The sequence below is a fragment of the Mobula birostris genome, chromosome 17, assembly GCF_030028105.1.
Source record: "Mobula birostris isolate sMobBir1 chromosome 17, sMobBir1.hap1, whole genome shotgun sequence".
NCBI classification, from domain to species: domain Eukaryota; kingdom Metazoa; phylum Chordata; class Chondrichthyes; order Myliobatiformes; family Myliobatidae; genus Mobula; species Mobula birostris.
This window is the reverse complement of record NC_092386.1, coordinates 64,367,634-64,389,838: the sequence shown is the minus strand read 5'-3', so window position 1 is coordinate 64,389,838 and position 22,205 is coordinate 64,367,634. Positions and strand designations below refer to the sequence as shown.

The window sequence follows — 22,205 nt, the reverse complement described above, 5'->3', positions numbered from 1 at the left end:
GAGAGGCTGTCCGTGATGGTGGAGCCAAGGTATGTAAATTTGTGAACTATCTCCAGCTTGTAGATGTTGATGGTAATGGCAGGGGGGTGCTCAATGCCTTGGCCCAACATGTTGGTCTTCTTCAGGCTGATGGTCAAGCTGAAGTCCTGGCAGGCTCTTGAGAAGCTGTCCATGAGGTGTTGCAGTTGCTCTTCAGAGTGTGTTGCCAGTGCCATCGTCTGTAAACAACATGTCCCGTATGAGTACTTCACAATCCTTGGTTTTTGCCCTCAACCGGGACAGACTGAACAGCCTCCCATCTGATCTGGTGTGGAGGTAGACACCCTCAGTTGATGTGTGCCTCTGGAACATATTTGCATTAGCATTTAGCTATTAGCATTGAGACTGCCAACAAAATACTCAACAAGGAATATATATATGTGTGTGTAAATAGTTTCAATATGTGATCAAATAAATTGTTGTGTTCTTCATAATCAAATGTCCTGCATACATACACCCTTGGAGGTCGATCGGTTGGGGAGGGCGGATCTGGGGTTGTTGGGGGCAGGGGTAGTGGTGCTACCTCCCTGAAATGAGTTTTTGCAGGGTGGGATGTCTGGAAATAAATCATGGCAAATAGCTAAAGAACTGCATCTCTTTCTTGCCAATGCATCTTCCAGGAATTCACAGTTCAGTGAATTTCTAGTAAACAGTTCGATATTGCAGAGGAGTGTTGTTGGCAGAAGCAGTCGGACAACTTGGATCCGGGGCGGTGACGGTGGGGAGTGGGGGGCAGTGGTCTCACTATATAAAGAGCGGAAACTTGCACTGGTACTTGCACTGGTGGTGACTGTATTTCACAGCGGCTGAGACGGCGGCAGAGTTTTGGACCCGAAGACAGTTACCGACCCAGGGTAAGTTGTCATCGGTCGGAGTTGGGGCGAATGGTACAACTCCTCCTGTTGCCTCCGGAGACAGTGAGAGCGAATCCAGAGATGGCTGGTGAACCGAGGGGTGGAATGTGCTGTCCCATCCTCGTCTCTGTCAGTGGACGCCCCGCCGCTTCTGAGGACCCGCGACCTGCGGCACCGAGCAGCGGTTCTCAGGCTCAGCCTTAGCGACCCCCGTCTCTCAGAGCACAAAGCGGCACCAGTCTGTTCTCCCATCCCAATACCCTGGACACTTCCTGTCACTTTCCCTCTTCCTCCCTCTACTTGCTGCACAATCTCCACAAATCCCAACCAATTTTTTCAACTGCCAGTGATCCTTCATTTCGTTCGGAAGGATCGGTGCCTGTGAATGAGAGAAGCACTGAAGAGGAACTGGCAGACTGGACAAGAGGCATCGGGACTTTTTGTGAAAGTTGTGTATCTGATGCAATGCCGGGGTCTTACTGGTTTATAGAAAGTTATATATACAGTAGGTAAGCCCCAAATTATTGGAGGAAGTGTGTTAGTGTGGATGGTACAGGCTGGAAAGACCCAGCCAATTGAGTACTACTGGGATCAATTCTTTACTCTCTGCTGATTACTACAGTAATTAGATTAATGACCTGGAGGATGGAACAAAATGTGAAGTTCCAAGCTTGCCAATGACTGAGAATTAAGTGGAGGTGCTATTTGGTGATGAGGACTTAGTGGATCTGCAAAAGGATAGATTGAGTGGCTGGGAGAAAAGACGTGGTGTGGATAAATGTAGGATGTGTGAACAATCAGAGGATGGATTATTATCGAAATGCAGAGGGATTGCAGATGAGTGAAGTTGAGAGGGTCTGGGCGTTTCAGTACATTCATCACAAAAAGCTAACAGGAAAGTCCAAAAGGTAGCTCAGAAGGCAAATTATATTTTAGCCAATGTTGTAAGGGATTGGGGATCAAAAAGCAGGCCTTTTTTTTAATAATTGTACAGGATGAGGCCATGCATCAAACAGTTTCAGTTGCCTTACATGAAAAGCATTTAGTAGTGATACAAGTATTCCAAGGGAGATTCAGCAGGTGAATTTCTGGGATGAGAAGTTTGTCCTAACATGAGTATAGATGCCCACTGACAACACAAAATAGACCAACTGGTTTGATGTAGCTACTAATTTGTGTTTTCATTCCACATACAGCTGCCCTTGCTTTTTCCAGCCCTCCTTGATAAGGCTCTTGAGTTCTGCTGAGGGTGACATTGAAGATGGTGAGTCATTTGAAGATGACCAGAATCTCTGCCATTATTAAGAATGTGGAAGATTCTGCATCATCTTCCTTATTATCATCTCCTAAGATATTAATATTCAGCAGATCAACAAACAAGGAGAGAGCACCTCTGACACTGTAGCATTCCCTCAGTGGTGTGCTGAAGTGTTGATAGTCTGAACATTCAACCCACAACCTCTTATTTAGAAATATGAATGCACAAACTAATTTGATGACTGCTAATCATTGCACAAAATACTCAGTGTTGATCCAATAGAAGTTATTTATTGGTCTGGCATTAAATCAATACTCTTCATTGCAATTGGCTCTTTGAGAGGAAAGGATTAAAAGGTCAAATCCTCTGGTCAGATTTGACGTAGTTACTTTGGACATGGTAAAAGACAAGGAAAATTCATACTATTCAAATAACTGAAAGGGAAGAATTCCTTAGTGTGTTGAGGAGGGCAGGGCAAGGGACAAGCTGAATTGCTCTTTATAGTGCTGCTATGATCTAGATAGGCCAAATGCCTGGGCTCCTCTCTTATTCAGTGTGTACAGTTTAAAACCAAGATTCAGAAGTAATGTTGAGTAACTTTCTCCTTCAGCAGAGGAATTGGTACCTTTTATATAACTACAAAATCTTCTACTTTTCTACCAAGATGGCTTGTTCAGATTCTTTGCGCAAAAGCGATCTGTTCAAGAAAAAGTGTGGATTTCGAATTCCTGCACTGCTCCACATTCCAGACTCAAACATACTTCTGGCCTTTGCGGAGAGCAGACGCGGACTCAAAGATGAAAGTGCTGACGTGTTGTACCTGCAATGCGGCGAATATGATAAATCTTCAAAAGATTTTCAGGTAAACTAGAAGTAGAAATCTGAGCAAGTAAGCAAATGCTGATGAAGCAAATGTGACTATACTTAAAAATACAACCAAACTGAGCAAATTGTTGACACCAGTATGGCCTCATCCAGCATCTTGTGTATGTTGATTCAGTTACAGAGACTGTGTATATTACCCTGCAACTCACTCAAAATTACTTTCCTTGTAAAGTGTTCATATGTACCACATGTCAATCTTAAACATAGCTTGTGAATTGTCCTTACTGCAGAAGGTATGCAGAGGAATGTACTTTTCCTTATTTTGGGAGAGATAAGACTTCTACAAAACTTCCACCCTGTCTTTTGTCCACTTGCAGAAGGCAGCTTCCTTCCTGTCTCAGGCTTTGGACTTGGAAGCTGCTGGCACTACAATACTAAGAAAAAAATCTCAGCTTTTCCCAGTTAGCATTAACTTCCACTTCGTGTGTCTTGACTGTTTGACTGTGGGTGTAACTGGCAAGATCTTCCTTTCGTTTCTCTCCATAATTACTCATTGGAACATGCTGGGAATTATTTTCATGAAGTATTGCAACCTCTTTGGTGAAGGTTCTCCACAGAATTTTCCAGGAATTAGCCTGGAATTAATGAATTAATTAGGAATTAATGAAGGAATGACAATATATTCCCACCTCTGGTGGTCTGACACTTGGTGGAGGGGGGAAGAATTGGTGGCATTTCCTTCAGCTACAACCTTTGTAATTTTAGTTGATAGATGTTGGGTTTGGGAGGTGCTGACAAAACGGTCAAATGATATAGGCTGGAAGTCAGAGGGTTAGGGAAGCTGCTTTGCACTGAATGATGTTCTAATGTTGTTCAAACTATAGTAAGAGTACGTAATCACTTTGTTGACCTGTGATTTGGGGAGTCATGAGGTGAATTGGCATATTACCAGTCAGATCAGCAACAGTATTTGAGTGGTTGGTCTGAATGAATTTCTGGTCAATGGTTATTCCTCCTCAGGATGATCTAGTGATTGAATGACAAGGGAAGAGTGTTTAGCATGATCTTATTGAAAGGCAGGGCAGGCTCGATGGGCCAGATGGCCTACTCCTGCTCCTATTTCTTATGATCTCTCTTGGTAATGATCTTTACCCATCATTGTTACTCAAGTGGCATAAACATTACTTGGTATTTATTAGCCTACACCTAGCTTTTATTCACGTCTTGCTGCATGCTGGGATAAGATGTTTTCTTTTCTGCATTGTGAATGAATCTACCTATTGCATAGTGAATTCACCAATTCATATCTCCACTTATGACTATATGGAGCAAAGGGTGGACAGGAAAACAAGCATCTTAAATGACTACTCTGAATTAACTATGCAGTAATAATTCTTGATATTGTAAAATCTTCATACATTTTAAGTTTTAATATTAATTAATCTATAGAAGAAGTAGTTGTAATGTTTCAGGTGGAAGATGTTGTTATTTAAAGAGCAGGTATTCTGTAGAAGATGTACTTCCAGGAAAGACCCCTAAATTTGTAGATAAATGTGGAATAACCACAGTTTCCTTAATGGTGCTTCCTTTCATCTTGCATTTCACCTGTTTTATCAGTTAATATCTTCAGTCTTCCACCTGTCACAGACTTACCCTTTCATTCACAATTTGCTCCATCCTAAAAGACGCTCCATCTCCAGTTATTCCCAGTTTTGTTCAAAGGTCACCTTTTGAGTTGTTAATTGGAGAGGGATGTCAGATACAGATGTTTTACACAGAGGTCCGGGTGTGTGGAATCGCTGCAGTGAGTGGTGGGAGAGGCAGATACATTAGGAACATTTAAGAGACTCTGAAATAGGCACATGGATGAGAGAGAAATGGAGGGCTATGTGGGAGGGAGGAGTTAAATTGATCTTACAGTAGGTTAAAAGGGGCTGTACTGTTCTATGTTCTATGTGTGACAAATCTCATAGTATTCTCGAGGATACAAACAGAACTGACCAGACACACACATTACTGTTACAAGGGCAGGTCAGAGTCTGGGTTCTCTGTCGTAGGTCATTTGCTTTGTATTTCCCCAAAACCTTGCCGCCATCTGGAAGGATCCAATAACATTTATGAAACCTGATCTTATTTCAGAGGAGACACCTTTTGGTACTGGGTCTACTATCTCTACAGTGGCTGTCGTACGTGCTGTCTACTTAATCTCAGTAACTGGTTGTGTCAACTGAGGAACTGAATGCCATACTCCTACTCCTCAGTACTGCTTCCAAAAGTATCTGAAAACTTATTAAAGCTAAACCATTAGAACAATATTGAGAAATCTTCAACCTTCAAGAAAATTGTTCACTGTCACCCTCTCCTGAGCAATTAAGGAAGGGCAGCAGATGTTGGTTTTGTTATCAGGGCTGAAGGAATGTGAGAAAGCTGGTGCTTGGACACAAAGCCAGAAACTGGAGTATGATGATAACTGGGTGCATTTTTAGACTTTGATGTTTGTTTGTCCTGGGATGCTGAGAAAGTTCCCAGTCACTGAACGATATACAGCAAAAGGATTAAACTTGACTTAGGTTCATGACATTTGAAACTTGGGGATGGATTAAAATAAAGTAATTAATCTGCTGTTAAGAGGAGACAGATCATGCAGATTTAAACAGCTGGAATATGGAAGGTCAATGCAAAAGATTGCTTGAAGTTAAATTATCACTGCAGATCGATCATGCTGGTTATAAATTGTTAAAGGTAAATTCCTTTCTGAAATCAGAACTGTCTTTTTGTCGTGATTAATGTCTGCAGTGGATTGTAGGAAGTGCTGGCAAACAAAAACTGCAGCCATTCTAAAGTCAGTTCATTTAAAGGGGGATCAGAAGGACACACATGGCTGAGCTAAATGGGTCAACTGGCTCTCATTGTTCAGTATTTACATCATTTAAATGAATGGAAAATACCCATGAATTTTTGAATGTTAAAATTGCTATAATTCTATTCTACCTGACTATTTCTTGGTGTCATTTTCTCAGTGGAAGGATGCGACACCTATCCAGTCTGCACGACTAGAGAAGCACCGATCCATGAATCCTTGTCCTGTCTATGAGAAAAGCACGAACACGGTCTTCCTCTTCTTCATTGCAGTCGATCGATCAAAGTCAGAGGAAGATCAAATCATAAATAGAAAGAATGCCGCACGACTTTGTTACGTTACTAGTGTCGACAATGGACAGACGTGGAGTAACACTACAGATCTAACAGAGTCTTGCTTAGGTGTCACCATCAATACGTGGGCAACATTTGCTCTGGGTCCAGGCCACGGCACTCAGCTAAAGAGTGGCCGTCTTGTTATCCCTGCCAATGCTCATGTGATAGAGTCCAATGATACCATCAGGGTACGGGCTCTCACTTTCTACAGTGATGATAGTGGGAATTCCTGGCAAATCAGCAAATATATATACGGGGAAGAGTGTGGTGAATGTCAGATGGTGTCATTGGATCAAGGCAATGAGCAGTCTTTAATATATTGCAATGCTCGGAACAATAAAGCACATAACAATCCGTATCGGGTGGAAGCCTTCAGTACTGATGGTGGAAAAACCTTCACAGAAGGGAAATTGTCAACACAGCTGGTTGAACATTCCCAAGGTTGCCATGGCAGTATCATCAGTTTTCCTGCCTCAGACATTTCAAATGTCCAAAACTATTCCGACCTTGAAAATTACCACACTCAAAAGGGAGGTCATGCTCCAAATTTTCACATTATATTGTTCTCACACATCACAAACTCCAGCCCACGGAAGGATTTAGGAATTTACCTCAGTACTTATTCTGATGATGCTTATACCCAGGCAGATACTTATCCTCCTGTCCATCTTACCTGGACAAATCCTTGGATCTTTTTCCCTCATGAAAGTGCCTACTCAGAACTGGCATTTGTTAAACTTCCTGAGGAAAGAAATCCTATTGTTACTTGTTTGTTTGAATATGGGGATAAAAACAATACGATCTCATTTTGTGTTTTTCAAATTGATGATATTATTGAGAAAACTGTAAAGAAAAAGAAATATTGTGGGAAACCAGAAGCAGACAAATGTGCAATTAGCAGATGCTTTTGTTTTTGCTGCTAGCAGCTGGAATAGATTGTGACTGGGATGTTTGGGTCCCCAATGATCCTACGGGCTGAATATAATAAAATCAAGCTAACATGACACATTGAACAGAAACCCACGTCTGACAACTTTATACACTCTACTTCTCTGGGAATGTGACAGGGTGAGTAGACAGAGCACAGCCTATAGATATAGATTTGGATTTCCAAAAGGCACTTGACACCACTCGAGGGAAGAGCCCAGGATATGGGAGGAAGTGTGTTGGTGTAGACAGTTGGAATAAATTGGTCGTTCTCAGACTGTAACAACATAACCAATGGAGTACTCCTGGAGACGATTCTTGGCACTCAGTTGTTTACTATTTACATTAATGGCCAGGAGGATGAAACAAAATGGGGGTGTTGTCTATTCAATATTTCAATATTATTTGGGTAAATATAAAAAGCATTCTTGGTCATTTCAATAATTCATTTCCGGTTATATGCATAAATGCATTAATTGCATACGTCATCACACTACCACATGATATATGTATCCCTCACTTAAAGTAAACTCTAAGTTACACCAGTATCCTTGGACTCGTGCCTTCCTTTGAATTAGTTCAATGTCTTGAAGTTACAAAACAACACTGTCTCAGTGAGGAACAAGGAAACACAATAGCACGTGTTCTTCAAAAGGGAAGACATGATTGAGTCTGAAAAAAGGCCAGAAATGCAAGAATTCAGGTTTCATGAAGAGTGAGTAATTGGGTGCCAACAACCATTAAGAAAATCAGAAATGGTTGGCTACATCGGAAAGACTGATGAGTTTATTTACACAACTGGTAATTGACTCATGTCTACTGAGCTATTTGAAGCCAATGAAATAGCCAATGAGAAGTGAGTGCCAATTTTGTCGAGTTCATGTGGTTTAAAGGCATACAGTTTGCTTCAAAGTTTGACTGCTCCAACCAAACCATCAGAAATGAGCTTTCCTGATATTATCAAAGTAATGCAGGAAAATTAGAACCAAAGCCTTTGTTGGTTGCAGCATTCTTTAAGTTTCATAAGCGGAATCAAAAGGAAGGGGAGTCCATTTCGTTGTACGTGGTTGAATTGAGATTGTCTGAGCATTCTCAGTTCGGTAAGGGACTTAATGATGCACTAAGAGATTGTTTACTTTGAGGAATCTTCTTTTCTTTCTTTCATTTTCAATCTTTTTATTGGTTTCATAATAATAAACATAGCATATTATTGATACAACGTTATTGGGAATACATTGTTGTAAATAACATAGTTCAATATAAGCCCAGTTGACACTTGAGTGTTAAATCTCCCAGTCATACAGGATACAGATGAACGATATAAAACAAGGAAACATATCTAAAAAAAATCATGAAAAAGAAAAAAAAACATGAAAAAGGAAAAAAATATATATCTCCCCCCAAAAAAAACTGACCTAAACAGTGTTAATCAACTAAACTAAAAAAAAGACATGGGCTGTTATGTAACATCATAAAAAAGGAACGATTAGTGTCAATGACTCTGCTCCTCTCAACAAATATTACAAAGAAATAGAATAAGTTTGGAAAAGGTCAAATTACATCATCTGAAAATGTTAAATAAATGGCCCCCAAGTCTTTTCGAATTTAATAAGCAACACTTCTAATTTTTTCCAAGTTTAAACACAACATAATTTGAGAGAACCAATGAAATGTGGTGGGAGGATTAATCTCTTTCCAGTTCAGCAAAATGGATCTTCTAGCCATTAATGTAAGAAATGCATTCATCCGAGGAGCTGAAGAGGTTAAATGACTTGATTCTATCTTTGGTAACCCAAAAATGGCAGTAATAGGGTGAGGTTTGTAAATCAATATTCAAAAGAGTTGAAATAATATCAAAAATATTTTTCCAATTTTTTTTCAACAAAGGACATGACCAACATAGTTAAAGAAGCTATCTCGGAGTGACATCTATCACAAATAGGATTTATATAAGAATAAAAATGAAATAATTTATCCTTAGACATGTGAGCCCTATGCACTACTTCAAACTGTATCAATGCGTGTTTAGCACATACAGAGGATGAATTAACTAATTGAAGAATTTTTCCCATTTTTCAATCGGTACCATAATTTTACCGATTATGTCTTAATTTTATTAGATACTGCTGGACATATTTTCATAATTGTATTATAAATAATTGCTATTACATCTTTCTGAAAAGGATTTAAATCTAAAACTTTTTCCAAAATATCCATTGAATATAAATTCGGAAAGGTAGGAGAAACAGTATTTAAAAAATTTCTAACCTGTAAATGTCTAAAAAAGTGAGACCTAGGCAGATTATATTTATTAGATAATTGTTCAAAGGACATGAAACAATTATCCAAAAATAAATCACAAAATCAAACTATACCTTTAATTTTCCAAACCAGATATGCTTGATCCATAGTAGAGGGTTGAAAAAAGAAATTAGATATAATAGGACTTGCTAAAATAAATTCATTCAACCCAAAAAATTTTCGAAATTGAAACCATATACGTAAAGTATGTTTAACTATTGGGTTATCCATTTGTTTATACAATTTAGAAAGAGTAAAGGGAAGTGAAATCCCTAAAATAGAACCCAGTGAAAACCCTTGTAAAGAATTATATTCAAGATTTACCCAATGTGGACTTGAAGTTACATCCAAGTCCCATAACCAAAATTTTAAATATCGAATGTTAATTGCCCAACAGTAAAATCTAAAATTTAGCAAAGCTAAACTCCCCCCCTTTGTAGATTTCTGTAAATATCTTTTACCTAACCAAGGATTTTTATTCTGCCATATATATGAGGAAATTTTGGAATCAACATTATCAAAAAAGGATTTTGGAATAAAAATTGGCACCGCTTGAAATACATATAAAAATTTAGCCAAAATAATCATCTTGATAGCATTGATCCAACTGATCAACGACAGAGGTATTGGTGACCATTTAGGGAACAAAAGTTTAATCTGATCATTACGTACCCTGTAACTGAGTTGCCAAACCAGCAGAAATGAAACACGTGTTGGAGTCTGTGATTACTAGGAACTAATAAAGTTTTATTGAAGAAATAAGTAATACAGTACACTAATCGCAAGGATATAAATGTGACAGGTTAGCAATGATCGCATACACATATACAGAAATAGGGTAATAGGAATCAGCTAAGCTCTATTGCAGTCTAGGGGTGAAATGATCAGTCTTAAGTGAAGCAGAATTCAGTTCAGTCTAGTGCAGTTCGAAGTAATCGCTGTCGTTGTACCGTTGGAGAGAGAGAGAGAGAGTGAGAGATGCAGTTGGTTTCAGGCAAACCTTTTCGATGCCTTCTGAGCCAGCTGTGGTCACCGACTGTGACCCCTCCGTTCCGGATGCGATCGTTATTCCGTGGTGAACCCGGCACCCAGGCAAGGGCGGACACACACCAGGTTCCCACCGATCGTACCTTTACACCCTGTGAGCCTCTGACCAATTCCCATGAACCAGTCCTCCAAACTCCCACCACCTTGTGGGGCACAGTGCTCTTTCCAGGGTCTTGAGGCGTGTGTGTTCCGTGCCTTAGCAAACTTGCTATTTTTATCCCCCTGCTGGGGTATCACCTGTCCATCAAACTTCAAACAGTTCAGGTTCAAAGCAAATGGCCTGTTGCAGACGCCAACATCGGAATTGTGTTCTTTCTCGTTAATCTCCCTCTTCTCTCTTATTAGCATTTTGAATGTTTCTCCATTGTCTTCCGTTATCTCTCTCATTAGCATCATCCGTCCTGCAGCTCTTCTTAGCCTCACACATGACAACCCCACCCTGAAAAGGATTTTTACCGGGGTAAAGATTATGGGCATGAATGCACATTACAAGATACACACTAATATACAGGTAATCATCAGCTATTCGGCTAATACAGAGAACTTTAAGTTTTAACACCTGGACAGACAATCAGCAATCACATTGTCAGTTCCTTTTATATATTTTATATTAATATCAAATTCCTGTAGTACCAGGCCCCAACTTAACAACTGTTTGTTTTTATCCTTCATTGTGGCCAAAAACACTAACGGATTGTGATCAGTGTGAACTATCAGTGGTTTCCGTGACAGACAAATATAAACCTCAATGTGTTGTAATGCCAGAATGATTGCCAGTAATTATTTCTCCACAGTGGAATAATTTCTCTGATGGACATTAAACTTCTCAGAAAAATAAGCCACTGGGTGGTCAATTTCCTCTTTGTCTGTCTGCAAGAGTACCGCACCTGCTGCTTCGTCGCTAGCATCTGTTGCTAGGGAGAAGGGTTTTGAAAAGTCAGGCGCATTCAATACAGGAAGGTGACACAGAATCGCCTTCAGACTCTTGACAAAGGTCGTTCCACACAAACTTCTCATTCTTCAGCAAGAGCTTAGTAAGAGGGAGGGTAATATCTGCAAAGTTTTTGCAAAACTTCCGATAGTACCCCACCATTCCCAAGAACCTTCTCAGGGCCCTCTTGTCCATCGGGATGGGAACTTCGGAGATAGCCTGTACCTTAGCCTTCATCGGTGCCAGCTGCCTCTGTCCTACCACATACCCCAGATAAGTGACCTTAGTGTGGCCAAACTCACTTTTCGCAAGGTTGAGTGTCAGGTTGGCTTCAGACAGCCGTTTAAACAGTTTCTCTACTGCCACAATGTGCTCCTCCCACGTGTCACTCCAGACCACTAAATTGTCAATATACACTTCTGCGTTCTTTAACCCTTTTATCACTGAATTAATCATCCTTTGGAAGGTCCCTGGGGCGTTCTTCATGCCAAAAGGTATAACATTATACTCGTATAACCCCGATGGAGTGACAAATGCTGAGATTTCTCTAGCCCGGTCGGTTAAAGGAACACACCAATACCCTTTCAGCAAATCGATCTTTGTGATATACTTAGCTCTCCCCAGTTTATCGATGCAATCATCTACCCTTGGGATGGGGTAAGCATCAGTTTTTGTGGTGGCGTTCACCTTTCTGTAATCTGTACAGAATCGTATGCTCCCATCGGGTTTCGGGGCAACCACACAGGGAGAAGCCCATTCCGATTTGGATGGCCTAATAATACCTGTGGCTAGCATGTGTTCAATTTCTTTCTCCACTAGCTTTCCCTTCTCCAAGTTCATCCTATAGGGGTGTTGCTTAATAGGCTGATCTGATGTAACAACAACATCATGTACCGTCCCCTTGCATTGCCTCAGGACATCTGGACATACGTCTGCGTGCCGGTTAATTAGCTTTATCAGCGGCTCGCTCTGTTCAGGGGTTAAGTGAGAGAACTTATCAGCAAAGCTGGCCAAAACAATAGAGTTCTCCAATCTGGTCGGCACCATATTTATCTTTTCAAGATGGGTTTTCCCCTTATCATTTGGCACCCCAGCCTCATTTATTTTTGTGATAACACCGACTGGATCTGCTTTCTTATCGTGGTAAGCTTTTAACATATTAATATGCACTAATTGGGTTGGCTTATGTCTGTCCGGCATTTCAATAACGTAATTCAAAGAATCTATCTTTTTAATCACTTTGTACGGACCATGGAATCTCGCCTGGAGGGGGTTGGTTACCACTGGAAACAGAACTAAGACCCTATCGCCCACTTGAAACACTTGTTCGCGGGCACATCTATCATACCACTGCTTCGTATTTGTTTGGGAGTTTCGTAGGTTTCCTTGGCAAGGTCACAGATCCTTTTAAGCCTCTCACGAAATTTTAAAACATAATCAATCACATTGACTTGTACTGTCGGACTAGACCATTGTTCTTTCAGTAAGGTCAGAGGTCCTCTGGGCCGATGACTGAAGACGAGCTCGAATGAGCTGAACCCCAATGACTCCTGAACCGTGTCCCTTATGGCAAATAACAAGAGAGGCAAGGCATCATCCCAGTCTCTAGCGTTCTCTTGACAATAAGTTTTAATCATGGTCTTTAATGTTGCGTGGAATCTTTCCATCACCCCTTGGGACTCCGGGTGGTACGTGAAGTTCAAATTCTGCTTTGCTCCCATCTCATCCAACATCCGTCGGAATGTGTGAGCTGTGAAGACACTCCCCTGATCTGATCGGATTTCCCTTGGCAGCCCCACTGTAGTGAAAAATTTCAGAAGTGCCTTTACCACTGCAGGAGCCTTGACGCTTGCCAGGGGCACAGCCTCTGGAAGCCTGGTGGTGGCACACATCATAGTCATCACATACTCTCGCCCACTCGCAGTTCTGGGCAGGGGACCAACAAAATCCACAATTATTCGGGAAAAAGGTTCGAAGGGGCGCTTTAGGCAGGACCTGGTTCGGCTTTCCTACCACCTGACAGGAATGACACCGTCTACAATATCCAGTAATATCCTTCCTCATGTTCGGCCAGTAATTCTATCGACTGTTTTCCTCACCCCAAAATGTCCACCGAGGGGTATCTTGTGGGCCAGGTTAAAAATCTCGTCCCTATAAGTTTTCAGCACTACCACCTGGGGTACCACCCCCTACTCCTCATCTGCGGGCACGGTACTTGGTCTCCACTTCCTTATCAGTACTCCCTCCTTCACATAATAGCCCACTGGTTCCCTTTTTATTTCTGCTTCAGAGAGGGTCGTCTCTGTCAAAACCGTCAGCTCCTCGTCTCATTCCTGTGCCTGTATAAATTCCTTCCTCGCTAATGGTAAATCTACCTCAACTCCCTCACTTCCTTCCGCTCCACTGTGCTCCTTCTTCTCACTTTCTAACCCCTCCTGGTACAAGGCTGGTAAAAACGTCTCAGCTAAATCTACATTCGCTTCGGCAGCCTTTCTGGACATGTGCCGAGTTACTGCGCAAACGGGATAAACCTGTGAGTCCATGGGCGGGTCCTCAGTCCTGGCAGGCTGGCTTGTCAGCTTTACTGCTGGGTACACATCTCCACCTTCAAGGTCGTTACTGAGTAAGACCTCCAAGTCTTCCATCGGTAATTTGGGCCTCACCCCTATCGTGACCGGTCCGGAGACCAAGTCACTTTTCAGGTATATCTGGTGCAAAGATACTGCTTCAGTCCCTTTTCCAATGCCTTTTATCACACTGACCTCCCCAGTCTCAGTCTCTGCACTACAGTCTAACACCCTCTTTAAGATCAATGACCGACAAGCCCCAGTGTCTCTCCAGATCCGTACTGGAACTGGGATTGACCCCTCCTTCACCGACACCAATCCGGCCAAAATAAACTTCTCGCACCTTTCCTGAACTCTATCAGACCTCTTCTCCCCTAGCGGTTTGTTTGCCAGCTCAATACAGCCAGTCGGAGTCGTCGTTTTTCCTTTCCCTGTCTCCTCCTTTGGGGCAAAACACCTGGACGCAATGTGACTGGCTTTCTCACAATTATAGCATACGATCCCAGGAGACTTCCTACCAAACTGCATCCCGTCTTCCTTATCCTTCTCACTGGTCCACAGCTTATTTTCTGGCTTTGCCGGCGGACTTTCTCCGCCCTCTCAACTACCCTTCTGGTAGCTTTTGCTCGAGGTAAACTTTGCTTTGTGTGTTAACATGTACTCATCCGCTAACTTAGCAGTTGCGGCTAAGGTTTCTGCCTCTTTCTCATCTAGATAGGGCCTCATACCTTCAGGGACACAACCTTTAAATTGCTCAATCAGTATTAGCTGTAGCAGTTTATCATAATTCCCAGTGACCCCTTTCAAGGTGCACCAACGCTCACAATACATCTGCATCTCATGGGCAAACTCTAAATACGTGCAGCCCCACTGCTTCCTCACATTCTGGAAACTTTGCCGGTATGCCTCCGGGACCAACTCATAAATCCTGAGTTATAGCCGCTTTTACCACATAATACCTCTGGGCATCTTCTGCTGACAATGTTGAGTAAGCTTGCTGAGCCTTCCCTTTAAGTACGCTCTGAAGCAAAACAGCCCACTTATCCCTCAGCCAGTCCTGACTTGCAGCGACTTTTTCGAAATGTAGAAAGTATCAATCAACATCGGCCTCCTCAAATGGGGGAACCAACCTAACCTCCTAGATCGCCCTGAACCCTCCACCTTGGTCTGGCTTTTGGCCCCTCTCTAGCGCCATCCTTAACTTCTCCAGCTTAAACTCCCTTTCCTTCTCCCTCTCTCTTCCCGTTTCAGCTGCTTTTCTCTCTCTTCTCACGCTAGCTGCTTTACTCTCTCTTCCCGTTCTAACTGCTTCATTCGGAGCTCATGTTCAAGCCTTAATTTTTCAATCTGCAGCTGCGCTGCCTCTCCACCAGGTTTGCTCATAGACACCACCTCCAGCTCCCCGTGGGGAAACACACCTTTAGATACATAATGCTCAACGATAGCTCTGTGCATCTCCGTTCTCCTTAAAAAGAGTTGGCTTCCCCTTAAAAAGATCCAACCATTTTGCAACAGTCACCAATTCTGATTTCCTGGCATCCTCTAATGCCTCCAAGGTTGGCGCCTTTAGAAATTCTTCAATCTCCATTTGTGCTGTTTGCCCTTTTTTTTCTTTCAGGAATTTTAACCCAATCAATTTACCCCGTCCCAAATTTGTCGTTCAAAATCCCGGACAAGATCCCCACTTATGTTACATACCCCGTAACTGGGTTGCCAAACCAGCAGAAATGGAACACGTGTAGGAACTAATAAAGTTTTATTAAAGAAATAAGTAATACAGTACACTAAATGTAACAGGTTATAAATGTAACAGGTTAGCAATGATAGCATACACATATACACAGAAACAGGGTAATAGGAATCAACCAAGCTCTATTGCAGTCTAGTGGTAAAATGATCAGTCTTAAGGTGAAGCAGAGCTCAGTACAGTCTAGTGCAGTTCAAAGTAATCACTGTCGTTGTACCGTTGGAGGGAGGGAGAGGGAGAGAGAGAGAGAGAGAGAGAGAGAGAGAGAGAGTGAGAGATGCAGTTGGTTTCAGGCAAACCTTTTCGATGCCTTCTGATCCAGCTGTTGTTACCGACTATGACCCCTCTGTTCCGGATGCGATCATTCTTCTGTGGTGAACCCAACACCCAGGCAAGGGCGGACACACACCAGGTTCCCACTGATCGTACCTTTACACCCTGTGAGCCTCTAACCGATTCCCATGAACCAGTCCTCCAAACTCCCACCACCTTGTGGGGCACAGTGCTCTTTCCAGGGTCTTGAGGCGTGTGTGTCCCGTACCTTAGCAAACCTGCTATTTTTATCCCCTTGCTGGGGTATCACCTGTCCATCAAACTTCAAACAGTTCAGGTTCAAAGCAAATGGCCTGTCACAGACGCCAACATCGGAATTGTGTTCTTTCTCGTTAATCTCTCTCTTCTCTCTTACTAGCATTTTGAATGTTTCTCCATTGTCTTCCGTTATCTCTCTCATTAGCATCATCCGTCCTGCAGCTCTGCTTGGCGTCACGCATGACATGATCAATTGAAGGTAAAAAATTAGCTTTGAATAAATCTTTATGCTTTTTTGTGATTTTAACCCTTAAATATGTAAAAGAGTCAGTAACCAATTTAAATGGTAAACATCCATAAATAGGAACCTGCATATTTCGGAGAAATAGTTCACTCTTATTAAGGTTCAATTTATAACCAGAAAAGTTGCTAAACTGAGCCAGCAAAGATAAAATAATGGGAATAGATTTCCCAGGATTAGAGATATATAATAACAAATCATCTGCATATAATGATAACTTATGTATTTCATTTCCACAGGTAATACCAAAAATGTTAGGTGAGTTTCGGGTGACAATTGCTAAAGGTTCAAGGGCAATATCAAATAATAATGGACTAAGAGGGCATCCCTGCCTAGTACCCCGAAATAAACGGAAAAAGAGAGATCTTTGATTATTAGTACAAACCGAAGCTACAGGGGTATGATATATCAATTTAATCCAAGATATAAATATCCTACTAAAATTAAATTTCTCGAACACACTAAATAAATATGACCATTCAACTCTGTCGAAAGCTTTCTCAGGATCTAATGAAATAATACATTCCGGAGTGCTAAGTGAAGGAGTATAAACAATATTCATTAACCTCCTAATAGTAAAAGATGAATAATGATTTTTAATAAATCCTGTTTGGTCCACAGAGATAATTTGAGGTAGTACCTTTTCTAACCTAGTTGCTAAGGTTTTAGAAAAAATTTTTGAATCTACATTCAAAAGAGATATCGGTCTGTATGATACACAATCAGTAGGATCTTTATTCTTTTTAAGAATTAAAGCAATAGAAGCTCCATAAAACGATTCTGGTAATTTACCTAATCTGATTGCTTCTTTAAATATTCTAGACAACCAAGGAGAGAGAATAGAGGAATTAGACTTTAAAAATTCCACTGTAAAACCGTCACGACCAGGTGCTTTGCCGGAATTCATTGAAGAAATAACAGCTATTATTTCTTCATCTGTAATAGGAGTTTCTAATGTTAAACATCCTTCGGGTGATAATTTCGGAAAGTTCAATTTCCTTAAAAAATCATGCATGGTGTTGGGATTATGAGGAAAATCAGAATGGTATAAAGAGGTATAAAATTCTTGAAAAGTTTTGTTTATCTCGTCATGATCAACTGTCAAAGTGTCATCATATTTACGGATCTTGATAATTTGACATTTAACCGAAGTAGTTTTCAATTGATTAGCTAATAATTTACCCGATTTATCACTATGAATGTAAAACACTCATCTAGTTTTCATTAATTGATTTTCAATTGAGGATGTTAATAATAAGCTGTGCTCCATTTGAAGTTCGACTCTCTGTTTATAAAGCTCCTTACTAGGAGCAATAGAATATTTCTTAACAATTTCTTTAATTTTGTCAACCAACAGAAGTGTTTCACTCTTAATACGTTTTTTCAAACCAGCAGAATAAGAAATAATCTGTCCACGGATATAAGCTTTAAAAGCATCCCATACCATCCCATTGGAAATTTCTTCCGTAATGTTAGTTGAAAAGAAGAAATCAATCTGTTCCTTCATAAACTTAACAAAGTCTGGGTCTTGAAGTAAATTAGAATTAAATCACCATTGCCTATTAGTAGAAGAAGTATCCGTTAACTTGATAGAAAGTTTCATTGGAGCATGATCAGAAATGGCGATAATGTCATAATTGCAGTCAATTACAGATGGAATTAAATGAGAGTCAATAAAAAAGTAGTCAATTCAAGAATAAGAATGACAAACATGAGAAGAATGAAAACTCTTTATCCTTAGGGTTTAGAAATCTCCAAATTTCTGAAATTCCAGAGTCAATCATAAAAGAGTTAATAAAGAGTAGCTGACTTATTCGGTAAAGCCTGACTAGATATGGATCTATCCATCATGGGATTTAAACAGCAGTTAAAATCACTCCCCATTATCAACATATACTTGTTTAAGTTAGGAAAGGAAGTGAATAAGTGCTTAAAAAATTCCGGATAATCCACATTTGGAGCATAAACATTAACCATAGCAACTTTTTTTAATTAAAAAGTAACCCAGTAATTAACAAAAATCTACCACTAGGATCTGAAATAATGTCTTGATGAGTAAATGTACTTTAGGAATCTATAAAAATTGAAACTCCTTGCAATTTGGTTTGGGAGTTCGAGTGGTACTGTTAAGCTTTCCAAAACCTAAAGAAACGTTGATTACCCTCTTTCCTCACATGAGTTTCTTATGCAAAAATAATGTGAGCATTCAGTCTTTGGAATACTTTAAAAAACATTTTCCGTTTTATTGGATGGTTTAAACCATTTGTATTTCAAGAGACAAAATTAATAATCTGAGCCATAACTTAATGTTAACCCTTTGAGTTAAAGAGTTAACCAGAATGTAAACTCATGAGATCAGAAGAAGAATAAATATTCAGAGCGGAACCGGAAATCACGACACTGCAGACATCTTTGTAGTACTGAATCAGCCCAATAGAAAAAAAATTAATAAAGAAGGAAAAGAACCTCCCCCGACCCTCCACCCCTGAATTCCCAAAACTAAGCCAGAGACAGCTAGAGAAAGAACTGAGAACAAATACTAAATCTAACCCCATTTCTCCAGAAGGCAACTCCAAAAATATATGTTAAAATGAACCCCCCCGAAATCCAATAAAAAAAATTAAACACTGTACTATAATAATCTATATGTTGTGATTTCTAAAATGAATAAAAAAGGTAAGCACCGATACATATGGTTAATCAATTACAAACATAAATAATTGGAAATGACGCTTCAAAAAAAGAGAGGAATTATGGGAAGAAGAAACCTAAGAAGATGGCGTAGTCAGAAAGAACTAAAGAAATTATGAAAAAAGGGAAACAGATCGCCATTTTATTTATACAAAGCCAAAAATAAAGAAAATGTTCCTCCATACAGTCAAAATTACCATCAAATCAGAAATCAAATAATTAAAAATTAACAAATTAAAGAAAAGTAAAATCATCCGCAGGAAAAATGAACTTTGAGTTGTGAAAAATACCTACACTACTAACCGAAGACGAAAATCTTGAACTTATATAGACCTTCTTCATACAATTATTGAAGACGTTTTAAAAAAAGCACCTGAAGAACAGAGCCGATGCTGTGAGCACTAAACATTAATTAAAGCATGGTATCCGAAGCAGATGAATAGAGCTCATTCAAAAAACTTCGAGCCGCATTTGTGGAATGAAAGACACGACATGATCCATCCGAAAGAGAAATTCTTAAACGTGCAGAGTACAATAAGGCTGGTCTGAGATCTTTTTGGTAGCATTCCGACATCAGAGTTTTAAAAGCCAGCCGCGCCTTCATCACTTCAGGACTCTAGTCCTCCACTAAACGGAACTGATGTTGTCGAAATTTAATCATACCTTGCCGGCAAGCAATCCGGATAAGATGCTCTTTAACGCTAACATAACAGAACCGGAGAATCACTGGCCTCAGTTGAAATTCAGAGGACACCGGTTTTGGACGCACTGTGCGGTGGGTGCGGTCGAGCAATGGAGGATCATCAGGGAATACAGAACTAAACTCATGCTTTAAAAGTTGAGAAAAGAATATTGAAGGGTCTCCTTCCTCGACATCCTTGGGGAGACAAATTATACGCAAGTTCCCTCTTCTAGATTGGTTTTCAAGATCAATAATCTTGGATTTAAAATGTTCCAGCTGTTTAGTGGTCGAAGATAATTTCTGCTTCAATTTCTCGATTTTCAAAGCTCTCTTCTGAGATTCAGTATCTAATTCAGTAATTTTACTTTGATGTTGCTTAACCTCTCAATCAAGCGATTTCAGAGAGTCCGTGATTAACTTTAAGTCTTCTTTAAAACTTTGACGTTGTTGTTCAAAGTTTTCAGTTAAACTTTGATGTTGTTCTTCAAATTTTTCACCTAAAAGCTTCAACAGAATATCATAAGATAGTTCCATTTGCTTAGGTTCACCTTTTCTTTTCCCTCCATTCCCGTTGGAATCCTTCCCGTCTTTAGTTTCACGCGCTTCGGATCTTGTACTTATTTCTTTGCTCATTTCTTCAGATTTTACAGTTACAGTTCAAAGAAAGATCAGTAGTATAGAATAAATCATCTAGTGTAGGTAAAAATTAATTAAATAAAGGAGATCTTAAGTTTAAAAAAAGGTAACGGGAATGGAGCGAAGCCAAAGACAACTTCACTGCATGAGTACGTCCTGGAGAATCCTGAGGAATCTTAAAAGAAAGCATTCAAACCTGAAGCCCAGCTTACATTTAAAAGAGCAGTGGAAATCATACTTTCAATGGAAACTGCAGACAGAGATGCAACTGAGTTGCAGTCTGGAATGAAAGTGAGCATGATTAAATTGCAGCATCAAAATATGAAACAGCCTGGCCAAACAAACGGGAGCTCACATACACCAAACAAATGCAGATTTAAAGGTGAAGCGTGCAAAAAATGCAACAAAGTAGGGCACATACAAAGAGCATGTCTGCCTTCTGAGGCAGAGCATTCCACAGATCCACAACTCTCTGGGTGAAAAAGTTTTTCCTCAACTCCGTTCTAAATTGTCTACCCCTTATTCTTAAACTGTGGCCTCTGGTTCTGGCTCAGGTGGTGCAAGGCTGCCCAGGCACACAGTGTTAACTGGATGACATCATTGCGGATTGGAGGGTAGCTAATGTTATCCCACTTTTTAAGAAAGGAGGGAGAGAGAAAACAGGGAATTATAGATCAGTTAGCCTGGCATCAGTGGTGGGGAAGATGTTGGAGTCAATTATAAAAGATGAAATAGCGGCACATTTGGATAGCAGTAACAGGATCGGTTCGAGTCAGCATGGATTTATGAAAGGGAAATCATGCTTGACTAATCTTCTGGAATTTTTTGAGGATGTAACTACGAAAATGGAAAAGGGAGAGCCAGTGGATGTAGTGTACCTGGACCTTCAGAAAGCCTTTGATAAGGTCCTACATAGGAGATTAGTGGGCAAAATTGGTGCACTTGATATTGGGGGTAGGGTACTGACATGGATGGAAAATTGGTTTGCAGACAGGAAACCAAGAGTAGGGATTAACGGATCCTTTTCAGAATGGCAGGCAGTGACTAGTGGGATACCGCAAGGCTTGGTGCTGGGACCGCAGCTATTTACAATATACATTAATGATTTAGATGAAGGAATTAAAAGTAATATTAGCAAATTTGCAGATGACACAAAGCTGGGTGGCAGTGTGAAATGTGAGGAGGATGTTATGAGAATGCAGGGTGACTAGGACAGGTTGGGTGAGTGGGCAGATGCATGGCAGATGCAGCTTAATGTAGATAAATGTGAGATTATCCACTTTGGTGGCAAGAACGGGAAGGCAGATTACTATCTGAATAGTTACTGTGTACATACATCTATTGATGCTTCTGGACACATCTTCAGTGATGTTCCTGGAATCATCGGGTGTTTCGGGTCTTTCAACATCATACAACCTCCTCCAGGTGACCCAGCCGGGGCTGATCAGACCCAGCTTGTGTCCAGATGGCTAGCTACTTATGACTCCATGGACCCCCTCTTTTGAGCCACAGCCATCTTGAGACCCTCTCTGCCGCATCGGTGGTACTGCGGATGGCTCTCCTCTTCCTCTCTCCCTCGATGCTCAAAACGCTGAAGGCTCTAGCTAAGGAACGGGCTGCGAATCCCCTACAACCAACCTCCACTGGGAGACACCTCGCTCTCCATCCAGCCT

The 22,205-nt window shown here is 40.7% G+C and overlaps 1 protein-coding gene across 4 annotated transcripts in view; it reads left to right on the top strand.

Annotated features, from left to right (window-relative positions):
* The window catches only part of LOC140211722 (sialidase-2-like), a 34,215-nt gene extending 26,571 nt beyond the window's left edge, over window positions 1-7,644 (top strand). The window contains exons 1-4 of one of the 4 annotated variants that reach the window (XM_072281813.1): window positions 842-893; window positions 2,090-2,157; window positions 2,816-3,013; window positions 5,997-7,644. In XM_072281813.1, the coding sequence (XP_072137914.1) occupies window positions 2,155-2,157; window positions 2,816-3,013; window positions 5,997-7,094 (1,299 nt within the window). In that variant the 5' untranslated portion in view covers window positions 842-893; window positions 2,090-2,154 and the 3' untranslated portion in view covers window positions 7,095-7,644. Of the gene's footprint in view, window positions 1-841; window positions 894-2,089; window positions 2,158-2,815; window positions 3,014-5,996 lie in introns of those variants that run through there. The other 3 variants (XM_072281814.1, XM_072281815.1, XM_072281816.1) reach the window with 3 other exon arrangements.
* Window positions 7,645-22,205: the final 14,561 nt, after the last annotated feature.